This window comes from Anomaloglossus baeobatrachus, chromosome 4 (assembly GCF_048569485.1).
Source record: "Anomaloglossus baeobatrachus isolate aAnoBae1 chromosome 4, aAnoBae1.hap1, whole genome shotgun sequence".
Taxonomy (NCBI): Eukaryota; Metazoa; Chordata; class Amphibia; order Anura; family Aromobatidae; genus Anomaloglossus; species Anomaloglossus baeobatrachus.
In genome coordinates, this window is record NC_134356.1 from 194,152,068 (window position 1) to 194,165,165 (window position 13,098).

The window sequence follows — 13,098 nt, forward strand, 5'->3', positions numbered from 1 at the left end:
AGAGCTTTACACATTTGCAAATGCTCAGCTTTGAGCGCAGGATAAAAGTGAGCAGCACCTTACTGCGATATTGGGGAGGCAGAACAAATCAGCAGCAGCAGAATTGGCTATAATACTATTTCTGCCACTCACCTTGCAGTATAATTGCCAGGGCAGCTTTATTTCTCAGGTCAGTACGATTACAGCAATATCAGATTTATACATTTTTTTTAATTTTTGGTTACTATCACGTTTAACTTTTTTTTTTTTTTTTTTTTTACAAAATATAGGGTTTTTGCTTCACCGAATTCTGAATGTTATTTTTTGCCTTAATTTTTCTGCTGACAGTCATCTTAGTTTTTTGAGTTTTTTTGCCGGATGAGTTGGGAGTTTTTCTAGCATTTTGGGCCACATAATATCTTTTAGATAGCTTTCTATTCTGCATTCTGTGAGGCAGAATCAAGGAGAGATAGCAATTTAGGAATTTTTTTTAACAGTGTTTTAAAAAGACAGCTTTATTCTTCAGGTCAGTACAAATACAGCGATACCACTTTTATTTTTTCTTAGGTTTTGCCACTTTTACACCATAAAGACAATTTTAGAAAAAAATGTTTTTGCATTGCTGTATTTTAAGAAATGTTTTTTGTTTATGCTGATTGAGATGCAGCTTCAGGTTTTTTGCAGGACAATATGACATTTTCAGCAACATCATTTTTATTTACATCACTTTTTGATTAAATTTTTTCCACTTTTTGTCAGCCGTATGATGAAAAGACAATTTTCGCTACATTATTGATGATATAATATTATTTCATTGTTCATCATTTTTAAATTTATTTTAAAACTTTTTTACTTAGTCCTTATATGGAACATTAACTTTTATTACTCTAATTGCTGATATAGATTGCAATGCAGAAGAATTTCAATATACTATGCATGTCAGTGTGACACTGACAGAAGCTTCTTAGACCATGCGCCTGGCATGGTCTAACAGGCCACTGTGGATGACTGACCCGGAGGTCGCCATCATGACCATGGATTGCCATGGCAACAATCAGGCCTCCGTGATCACGTCATGAGGGTCCCGATTTGGTGGGAAAGAGCGCACTTGCTCTCCCAGCCCTCTACATGCTATGATAAACTATGGATAGCAACATCTAGGGGGGAAAAAAAGCCAGGGGTAGTGGGTGGGCGGTACCGGCAGAGTTTACGGCAGTGATCGTGTGGGCACAGTCCCCCTGCCCCTGTGATTGCCATGACATACATTTACGTCAATTTGCGGGAATCCCTTTCCAACCATGACATAATTGTAAAGTCAAATATCATGAAGAGATTTAAAAAATTAAAATAGGGCACCCAATATGTTGGCGGTTTGATTTAGTAAAGCATTTATTTAGGTCTACGCAAAAAGATCTACAAACAACTGAAGGCATAAACATACATAATACTGTAAAAACATACCAGCTCGCAAAGGTCGTGGGACACCACCAACAAAAATGGTTTTCCGTGGATCGAGAGGCTGAGAGCCATCCATCACGAAGTCACTGTCACTGAGATTCCAGGGCCGGATCTGAACCTGGTAAACAATATAGCAAAGTCTAATGAAAAGTGCTGTTGCTGCAGTAATAAGATTTTACATTAATGCCAAATTTCTAATCCCGTTTAACTTGCTTGTCTAGTCTAAGGTGCAATGTACTTTTACTGTTATAAGAAAATGTTGCAAAAAAACTCATGACAGCGACAGTGTCACTTACTGGAGTGTGATGCTGTTTCATTAAGGCGAGGTTCACATTTCCGTTGCTTTGCATCAGTCACATGCGTTGCTTGTTACTTGTGACTGATGCATTGTACAACGGATGACAAGAATAAGAATTCATTGTCGGACTGTTGTAAAACATGAGAGAACGATCAGCCGATCGCTCACAGCAGCCGGGTGAACAGCCGATCGCTCACAGCAGCCGGGTGAACAGCCGATCGCTCACAGCAGCCGGGTTAACAGCCGATCGTTCAAAGCAGCTGGGTGAACAGCCGATTGCTCACAGCAGCCGGCCGCCGGGTGATCAGCTGATCGTTCGGCCGCTGAGAGAGAGCATGCGCAGCTGCTCAAAAAACGCTACATGCTGCGTTCCTGATCAGTCGGGTGAAGGATGCAATGCAGCGTCATCAGTCACAATCCGCCGCTCATACAAGTCTATGGGAAAAACAGAATCCGCCAAACGGATTCCGTTGTTTACCAGAGCCGCGGATTGTGACCGATACAAATTGACGGAAATGTGAACCTAGCCAAAAGATCCATGTTTTATCAGCAAAACATTACTACAGGACTAGTTGTCTTATGCCATGTCAAAATGTTTAAAAGAACTGAGTCCTCAGTTATGCCATATAGTCCTACTTTATGTAACCCCGCAACCACCACTAATCAGAAGCTGTCAATGCAGTGTATACAGAAAGCTGCCCATCACTGGTGTGGCTTGGCTTACACAGGGCTCAGCATTCTGAGCACTGCTAAATCTGCAGCAGAGAAAACCGTGATTGTATAAAAATGACAGCAAGCAGAACAGTAATTGACATCACTGACAGTGTATCTGTTCCTACATTGTGCTGCTCTCAAGATGACAGAAAAAACCTGCTGACAAAATCCCCTTTAAAGTTTAGGCCTACTTTGAAATTATTTTGCAAAAAGAAAAAAACATTTTTGTTTAAATGTCTCTTATTGACAGGTTTCTTCAGCGTTGGATCTTTTTTCCACTACTCTACCATAAAAAAAGATTACTTAGACAAACTTCTGGTCTGTGTTACATTGAATTTCTATATATTAGGATTGCTACTAGAGATGAGTGAACCCTCTCAAGATTCGGTTCGCCGAGCCTATCGGAACGTATGGTGCGTTTGTCGAACCGTTCGATGAACCGAACTCCGAACCTTTATCGAACCTTTCCGAACCCCATTTAATTCAATGGGAGGCCAAACGCAAGGCAGAGAAATCACTTTTGGGAGGGAGTAGGGGGTGCAAAATCCTTCCAAAACAGCAGAAATACGTTTTACAGTGCAGTACCACTGTTTTGGCATAGCAATTAGCTTCTTAGACTATTGACATAAGAAATATAGAGGTAGATGAGAGACAGGTGTAGGGCTGGTGCTCCCATACCCCTGCCAGTGCAGACAAGACGAACGAGACCTATCTTGAAGTCTTGACACTTAAAAACCTTTCAGACAGACAGCAGTACAGTAGCATCAATTTCCCCTTTCCCCATAGGGCCTTAAAAGAGCAAGGAGGGATGGCCTATGCAACACACAGGCTGTGGCCCAGCATTTCAATTTTCATGAATGCTTGAGTAACCGGTGTAGGTCTCCCAAAAGACTGTCACTACCCACAAGACAAAATTTGGAGACCCATGTTGTAGTCTCAACATTCAAAATCCTTTCATGCAGACAACAGTACAGCAGCATCAATTGCCCCTCTACCCAGAGGGCCTTAAAAGAGCAGGGATGTACAGTCTATGCAGCTCACAGGCAGTGGCCCAGCGTTTCAATTTTAAAAATGAAGATATGCTTGAGTGAGCTGTGGCCCGGCGGTTCAATTTTAACCCCTTCACGACAGGCCGATTTTTTACTTTCCATTTTTTTTCGCCATTCTTCTTCTGAGACGTAACTTTTTTATTTCTCAGTCAATATGGTCATGTGAGGGCTCATTTTTTGCGGAACGAACTATACTTTTAAATGGAACCATAAGTTTTACCATATAGTGTACTGAAAAACGGCAAAAAAATTCCAAATGCAGAAAAATTGCAAAAAAGTGCGATACACTATTGTTTATGAGATATTTTATTCACGGTGTTCACTATATGGTAAAACTGATGTGTGGGTGTGATGCCTCAGGTCAGTACGTGTTCGTAGACAAAAAACATGTATAGGTTTACTTTTATATAAAAGGTTAAAAAAAATATCGGAAGTTTGTCCGAAAAAAGTGGCGCACGTTTTACGCCATATTCCGTGACCTGTAGCATTCTCATTTTCTATGGCTCAGTGACTGCTTATTTTTTGCGTCTCGAGCTGACGTTTTTAACTGCACCATTGTTGCGCAGATGCTACGTTTTGATCGCCTGCTATTGCATTTTGTGAAAAAGTTGTGGCGACAAAAAAAAAAAAAAAAAAAAAAAAAGTCATTTTGGCGTTTGGAATTTTTTTTTGCCACTACACCGTTAACCGATTAAATGGATTGATTTTATATTTTGATAGATCGGGCGTTTCTGAACGCGGCGATACCAAATGTGTGTATATTTTTTATTTTTTCTTTCATTTTCAATGGGGTGAAAGGGTGATTTGAACTTTTAGGGGTTTTTTTAAATTTTTTAAAACTTTTTTACTTTTTTTATTTTACTAGTCCCCTTAGGGGGCTATAGCGATCAGCAATCCGATCTCTCTGCCCTATCTGCTGATCACAGCTACACAGCTGTATACAGCAGATATGCTCACTTTCTGCTTCACTTAGCTCCGGGCCGAGTGAAACTGAAAGTAATTCATGTGTAGTACAGGAGTCATCACATGACCCTGTGCTACCATGACAACCACCAGAAGTCACGTGATCACGTCACGTGACTTCTAGTATCGGCGGGTAAGTAAAAAGTTTATTGCGATTATAATGGTGCTGTCACATATTGACAGCACCATTTAAGGGGTTAAACGGCACGAGCAGATACAGATTCGATGGACTACACCCTCCCGTGACAGCCGCTAGTGCGACGGCTGTCCAGACATTACAGGAAATGTTATCACTTTCTAATCTACCTCTGGGACACATACTATTCAAAGTGTGCTGCAACATATAGATAAGCGGAATAGAGATGCTGATGACCGCATCGTCAGCGCTAACCATCTTTGTAGCTATTTCGAAACGTTCAAGGAGGGTGCAGAGGTCCTTCATCTGTGCCCACTCCACATTCGTGATTTGCCCCCCATCTGTACTGCGTTGTCCAAGGTTATGCGTTATGGCATAGTGCACCAGGGCTTGCTGCTGCCACAGTCGCTGCAACATGTCCACAATGATATTCCATAGTGTAGGCACATCGCATATCAACCGGTTACCGGTAGGCCGAAAGTCCTTTGTAGCATTGCAAGACGATTAGCTGCGAGTTGCAAAATGGTGGAAGTGAGCACACGCTGATTGTGCCTTCTGCAGCAGTGCATCCAGCCCAGGATAGTGGACTAGAGAGTTCTGTACAACCAGGTTCAGACCGTGAGCCATGCAAGGCACAAGGGTGATGTCACCCTTAGGAGGGTGGACACACCATAGGAGGGTGAACAGGTTTGCACCATTGTCACACATGTCCTTCCCTGGCTCCAGGTTCAGTGGAGACAGCCTTTGATCACACTCGGCCCGGATAGCGGTCCACAACTTTGTAGCTGTGTGACTGTGCTGCGTTCTCCGATGCAAATTGATTTCAGCACTGCCTGATTGTGTTAAGCCCTGGCTGAGCTGTATGGAGGTGGGGGATTCTCTCTGCACTCTTGGACTGTGTGTTACATTAAGGGAGAGGTTGAGGGCACAGTTGGAGGCCCTGGAGGAGGAGGAAGCAGAAGAGGAAGCGGTAAATACAGACGTTTGTCCCGCAAGCCTTGGGGATTTAAACACTTGGGAAGCAACCCCTTCCCCGCCTACCCCTGCAGCCACCACCAGAGTAACCCAGTGCCCAGTCTGCGAGATGTAACACCCCTGGCCATGCTTGCTCGTCCAGGTGTCAGTGGTGAAATACACCGAGAGACAGAGTTTTTCAAGAAAAAGGTAATCTTGGCTGTGACATGATAGTGTAGCGAAGGCACAGCTTTATTAGAAAAGTAATGGCAACTGGGCAACTGCTACTGGGGTACAGCAACGGCCATCAGGTTTCGGGAACAGTCTATACCCACCAGGCAGAAAGGCAGCATTTCTGTGGCCAACAGTTTCAACATGGTGAAATTCAAGCACTTTTTGCCATGTGTGGGAGGAAATAGTCTTGTACGTGACTAAAACTATGGGACATAGGACTAGCTCCTGTGCTGAGAGAGGTTGCAGTAAAGTGAACACGACCGAGCGGTGGACTGGGAGGGAGGTGTAGTGGGAGATGAAATACTGGATTGAGAAACAAGCGGTGTGCTCTGTGTCTCACATGGATCAAAAACACCAGGCATGGTCACTTCCATAATATCTGAAGGGCCCTCCCTCACCCCCACTTGTTTTGTGATGTGGACACAAAACAAGTGTAATTGGGGTGGCACCTCTGGGGAATGAACTGGGTGTGACATTGCGGTGCAGGAAGAGGAGGAGAGGCCACTTGATGCAACGCTTGCCATCCACTCTAGCACCTGCTGTTTATCAGCCTCATTTCCAAGTTGAAGCAATGTGTGTCTGCCAAACAAATCTAGTGTAGTAGGCTGTCCAGTAATGGAGATTGGGGATAGGATGAGCCAGCATTTGCTCACTAGGCCTTTGACTAACAGAACTTCCTACACATACACACACCTCCAACACCCTGCCTAATCCCCCTTCAACGACAACCTCATCAATATTTACCACTCATGGTTGATGTACCCCTCCCCTTTCAAAAAGATGTTTCACAACCCTATGCCCACACCTGTCAGACACCTGAAATAAAATTATTTATTTCCTGCCCGAGTTGGCAATATTGTGAAGACACTAAAAAGTACCACTACCTACAAATGTGGTTCAATGCCTAATTTGGAGCAGACCTGGAAAAGTGCCAAGACCACCTTGTTCAATAGCAAATTTTCAGCAGCCACCACTAACAATACCTATAAATGCATTTCACTGCAGAATTTTGAGCAGGCAATTAAAATTGCCAAGAAACTTTTTAGATACTTCCCTAGCAACTTTTTTAGGCCAGCCATTAATAAGTAACAATACCTATAAATGTGTTGGACTGCGTAATTTGGAGCAGGCAGCAATACGTAGCAACACCTATATAGATTCTTCACTGGCAACTCATTAGCAGGCACTACAAGTACCAATCCCTATTTCTATCATGAAATGTGCCGATTTGTGGCACACAAACACCTTTCCCTACACTGCACGTCCCAATTTTAAACTATCGCTCTTCTATCTATCTATCTCAACTACCTAGCATTACACCCCTATCGAAGCTCACTGTCTAGCAGCACTTTCCTTAACTCCTTAACGTTTCACATTCACAAAATGGCGCCAACGCAACATGTCCGCAATTTATATGCACAGGGATATGTGACTTCGCAGCCAACCACACAAGCCTTTGTGTCTGAACCTCATGGATGTTTGCTGTGCTGTGATTGGCTGCAAAAAAAAAAAATTAAAAAAAAAAAAATGGTGCTGCGTCAAAAGGCTTCTCCTGGTTTAGAGTAGAGATGAGCGAAGCGGTCGTGGTTCGGCTCGAGTTCGGTTCGTCGAACGGAGGTCTCGTTCGAGTTCAGTTCGACGAACCGAACTCGAACCGCATAGGAAACAATGGCAGGCAATCACAAACACATAAAAACACCTAGAAAACACCCTCAAAAGGTGTCCAAAAGGTGACAAACAACTCACAACACAACACAAACACATGGGAAAGTGACAAGGACATATACTCATGCAAAAACAAAAGAGCAGGACAAGGAAAAAGAGGAGGAGACACAGATATATGAGTATATGCAAGGAAACGTCGATGCCATTACTGTGCAACTTGAGCCCTGCTCATTTTAGGCTTCTAATCTGGATAAATTGCCTGAACTTGCCACGTACGCCTTGGGGATCTTGTCGTGTCCTGTAGCCAGCGTTCTCTCGGTACCCGTCTTCAGTGATGCTGGGGGTCTGCTTGCCGATAAGCACACGTGTCTGTCCACTGACAATGTGGATATGGCTCTCAGAGGACTTTTCTTCCCCTGGCTCATCCAGGGGAGGTGAAAGGCACGCATATTTTTGAGAGTGCTTCATGCAAAGCATCTTTTTCTTTTTCAAAAGGGGGGTCAACTGATGCCAGTCAAATGGGGTGTGTGTGGCCCAATTATTGGCAACGAGGGAGACTGTGGTTGGGAGTCCCCTCGCTGTGTTTGTAAAAGAACCAAGATGAACAAGTCATGGCTCTCAGAGGACTTTTCTTCCCCTGGTCATCCAAGGGGTGGTGAAAGGCACGCGTATTTTTTAGAGTGCTTCATGCAAAGCATCTTTTTCTTTTTCAAAAGGGGGGGTCAACTGATGCCAGTCAAGTGGGGTGTGTGTGGCCCAATTAGTGGAAACGAGGGAGACTGTGGTTGGAGCCCCTCGCTGTGTTTTACATGATTTTCGAAGGGCATGACATGCCTAAGAGGTTGAGTTTCAGCATCTGCAACTTGTTGGCAACAGAAAGGCTGCCTTTACACCCTTTTGAGATCGAGGATTTTCGAGACCTTATGCCCATTGCAGTGCCCCAAGAGCCGATGGCCAGTCGTCACTCCTTCTCCAAGAAAAGCGTGCCCGCGCTACCACAGCAGGTCGCACACAACCTCACCGATTCCTTGAGAAACTCTGTGTGACAGGGTGCATTTCCCCACAGATACTTGGACCAGTAAGCATGGACAGGGGAGTTACATGTTGCTGACTGGGCACTGGGTTACTATAGTGAGAGATGGAGAAGGGTTTGCTGTACTAGTCTTGCCGTCTCCACGACTTGTGTGTCAATCCTTCCTCTGTATGTACAAGTTCCTCCACTGCTTCTGCCTCCTCAACCTCGTGTGGGTCCTCCACCTCGGCCCAAACCCTGTGTGGTCAGGCCACCCTTCCTTGTAACTGCGCCCAAGGAATCCCACACACCTCCTTACTATGCTGGCAGCACAGCTCAACAGCACGATGCGGTCGACTCTTTACTTAGAAATGTCTGGGAAATGTGAGTCACACCGCTGAGGGAGTTGTGGACGGTAAGCTCTGGAGAGTGAGACCGAGTTTCATCAATGGTTGTCTCCACTCAACCAGAAGCCAGGGAAGGTCAGGTGCGACAATGATGCAAACCAGTCTGCGACCCTTCTTCAGGGCAATGTGACACGTGCCTTGTATGGCTCACGTGTTGAACCTGGTTGTCCAGCAATTTTTAAAACACTATCCCGGCCTACATGGCCTTCTGCAGAGGGCACGGTGTAACGCCTGCCTGGATCGACACACTCAGATGGGCTGTAAAGGATAGGCTAGAGGCAAGCCACTCACCAAGCTGGACACCCAGAACCCTGAAACCCTTTAACCCCTATACAGTGATTTGGAATTACACAGGGCCCAAGTTGATCAATACCTGTGGAAGGCTGCAGTTCCAGAGAATAGTAGTCATGCAGGGTCAAAAACATTAATTGACAGAATGAAATGGCCAGGACTTAATCAGAAAACAAGCAGAGTTGAAATGCGGATCGGCCAACGAGGTTCATTAACAGCAAGCAGGAAAAGTAGTCAGGTAACAAGCACACAAAATCATAAACCTGAACTGGGGGTAACAGTAACAAGAGCTTCATAGCTTTGTCTGGCAGTGGTCTGCAGACAGGAGGGGCCTAAAAAAGGGTGTGGTGTCTTCCCATTGGTTGTAGCTGAATGATGGTATTTCATCTGTGAGATACCCACCACCTACATTCAGCCTGTGGTTCTGTATCTGTCAAGGTAACGCAACCCAGTGGGTGACCATAACCTGCGTCCACCTGCGCCGCAGGCATCGACTCCTTTCCCATCATCAGCACTATGTACGAAAGGAACACGTTGTCACCTGGCGACCGGAGTACAAATTGATTGAGTGGACTACGTTGGTGACTTAACAGCCGTGTGCGGCAATGATGCAAACCTGTCTGCGGTTCTTCGTCAGGGCAATGTGACACACGTGCCTTGTATGGCTCACGTGTTGAATCTGATTCTCCAGCAATTTTTAAAATACCATCCCAGCCTACATGGCCTTGTGCAGCGGGCACGCTGCTATGTGCTCACTTTCATGCTTCGCACCCAGCAGCTCAACAACTTTCATCGCTCCTGAAGTCTTAGGGTCTGGCGGTTAAACGCCGGAAATGCGATGTTCCGACACGCAGGAATTGGAATCTGCACATGTTGCAGCGTCTGTGGCAGCACCGCAGAGCCCTGCTGAAATACGGTCTGACGTATACCCTGGGCTAACTTGATCCAGAGGTGGTGCAGATCACGCTGCTGGAGTGGTGTCAGATCAAGGACCTATGCACCCTTCTACACAGTTTACAAATGTCGACGAAGATGTTTAGCGCTGGCGATGCCATTCTCAGCGTGACAATTCTGGTCATCTACAAGATGGAGCACACTGTAAGCATTATTCGGAGTCAGGTGTTGGTCCAAGAGGAAGGGGAGGAAGTACAGGAGGAGTCATATGCAGAAGGGATAATAAGATCTACAAAGGTCCAGACGGTGAGCGGCACCTAGGCGGCAGTCATGGTGGGGGAGAGGGATTAACAAGGGTGCATAGTATCAGCAAAAATTGTTGAGGAAGGTGCAGGAGCCCATGAAGAAATGGAGGACGAACTGGCGATGGGCATGGAAGACTCAGCAGATGAGTGAGAGCTTGCTCACATTTCGGTTGTGCAAGGTTGGGGGGAGAGGGCAGAGGAAGGAGGCACGATTCTCACCTCTCTGCCACCAACACACCAAGGACTTGGTCCTCCTGGATGCACAAGACACATGAGCGCCTTCTTGCTGCACTACCTACAACATGACCCTCGGATTGTACGAATTCGAAGTAATGCTAACTACTGGGTTGCCACACTGTTAGATCCCTGGTACAAGAGAAAATTTGGCAAAATAATTCCTGCCATAGAAAGGGACGCACGTATACAGGAGTATCTGCAGAAGGTGGTACGGATTCTTAGATCTGCTTTTCCAGTAAACACCAGTGCTGCACAGAGTGAATCTCAACGCTTTGTCATTGATAGGAGGAAATGGTTTTTTACTTGTCCACATCTGAGGGAGGGAGGGCTGGCTGTTGTGCTGAGATGACATTGAGTACGGTGTCCCTGCAGAGTTGCACTTTTGGTCATATACCAAATGAGTTGAAAAAGGACAGATGCTGGTGGAAAGGGGAACAGTTGTGTTGGAAAGGGGAAAAAAAGTTTTTCTCCGTGGGTTTGGTGGTAAAAGTAACATTTGATGAAGAAACACCATCTGTTACGGTGGGACTGGCAGATTTGGATAAGGTGGTATATACTATGTTACCGCTATATAACGAAAATTAATAAGAAAAGAAAGAGAAAGGTATATATCCCCATCAGCAGTCAATGTCCACCGTGCTCCCAGATGGAAAAGGAGAGGTTGGCAACTGGAAGGTTAGGTGGAGGATACAGAGCTGTGTGGCTATGAAACTAATAGTAGCCTGAACCGAGTTAGACGCCACTCGGATCTGGAGACTGGGAGCCCTGTTAGCGTCACAGGGTCCACACGCCCACCCAGCCCAGGAACTCCCTGTTAACATCACAGGGGCCATTCAGTACGCTGACCGTGTGCATTGGGGCCACACCTGTGGACAGCAGGCGCATCAGCAGCAGCAGGCCTGTTAATGCCACTGGGCTGCACAAGCAGGACTTGTAGGACAGGAGCTGGTCTTAACCATTCTGCGTTACCAACTGTGGTGGCGGCCTGCATCGATGCCCTATCCCTGCCTACCTCTGGCCTAAAGCCGCAATGGGTTCAACACATGGAGGTGTGCTCTTTCGGAGCATAATAGAAGACTGCGCACCTCCTTGTTGGCTCCAGCCCGTTTTATAACCTGGGTCCGCCCCAAACCAGGGTGGACCACAATGCACCTCCTGGAGACAAAAGCAGAGTGACACATCATGAGTGGCATAACTAGCGTCCTATTTGGAACCGCAACTTCAATGATGACCTCATGGCTGCCACGACACAAACACCTCACCAGTCATCGTCTGACCATCAATAATGAGGTGACAAGTCATAGGGGCGGGCCTCTGCAAGCCATTTGGGAGTGGCCTGGCCACATCGTCAGGACACCTGATGCCCTGTGGTCTATATGGGCCCCCCACATCAGGGGCAGGGCCAAAGAGTTCATTACCGGACCTAGTCTCTGATGCAGTAAGTGCCTGAGCATGCTCAGTAGCATGAAATACAGTCTCCGAAAAAAGCTTTAGCCTGGTGTCTAGGCACAACACAGGACTTGGACCCGACACAGAGTGCAAGTACCTGTGCAAAGAGGCTTTTCGCACTAAGTGTGGGAGCATGCGCTGTATCCCGAAATGAAGACTTAGCCTCAGGAATGGTACAGTCAGGCTGAGCATACTCACTAGGTGAAACACTGTAGTTAGGCTGCGGCTGGGGTAAATCGGCACACGCATGCGCACTAGCTGCCTCTCCACACTTAGACGTGGAGGAGAAATTGCTCTTCGGGTGTGGACTTGGAGATGCTGTCTATGAACAGAAGGAAAAGCTAAAGGTGTGTGTTACAGCAAGGAGCCACCGCGGAAACACTTCGTTCAATTGTGAGGGGAGTCATTTTGGAGTTTGGTGAGGAGTACCGTAACGCCAGTGAGCAGCATCCTGTGCCACAGGCGTGGAGGAGAAATTGCTCTTCGGGTGTGGACTTTGAGATGCTGTCTATGAACAGAAGGAAAAGATAAAAGGAAGCCTCACTTTCTATTCCTCCGAATTATCAAATGCAGCAAGGAATTCCCTGAGTTTGCTATAAAATTAGCGTAGCAAAATGTGCATGAGGGTGTCATGCAGAGGTGCTGCAAATAGATTTGCACCAGTGGGACACTAATGGAAGTCCAACAGCCACTTTTTGTATGCCACTAAGTTTACTCAATTTTTGGTATTATAATGGCTTAGTAACAATGAGTTTGAGTGTGCAATGCAGGCAGACGTGCTGCAAATATCTTTGCACTAGTGGGACAATACAGAAGTCCACCAGCCACGTTTAGGATGCCACTAAGTTCACTCAGTGTTTGCTAGTATAATGGCTTAGTAACAATGAGTTTGAGTGTGCAAAGGGCAGGAGGGTACAGTGGTAGGGTTGTGGGTCTCTGGGTAGAGGAAAGGAACCCTGCCTTTCTATCCTTCCTAATGGGGAAATGCAGTGAGGAAATCCCTGACCTTAGCTACACAGACGCTGTCATCTTGTGTAGCTGTTAAACTCTGTT

The 13,098-nt window shown here is 46.0% G+C and overlaps 1 protein-coding gene across 2 annotated transcripts in view; it reads right to left on the reverse strand.

Annotated features, from left to right (window-relative positions):
• Positions 1-13,098, reverse strand: part of CPEB4 (cytoplasmic polyadenylation element binding protein 4) — a 114,785-nt gene that overhangs the window by 22,507 nt on the left and 79,180 nt on the right. For both annotated transcript variants that reach the window (XM_075344614.1, XM_075344613.1), the window contains one exon: positions 1,441-1,555. In XM_075344614.1, coding sequence (XP_075200729.1) covers positions 1,441-1,555 — 115 coding nt within the window. The remainder of the gene's footprint in view (positions 1-1,440; positions 1,556-13,098) is intronic.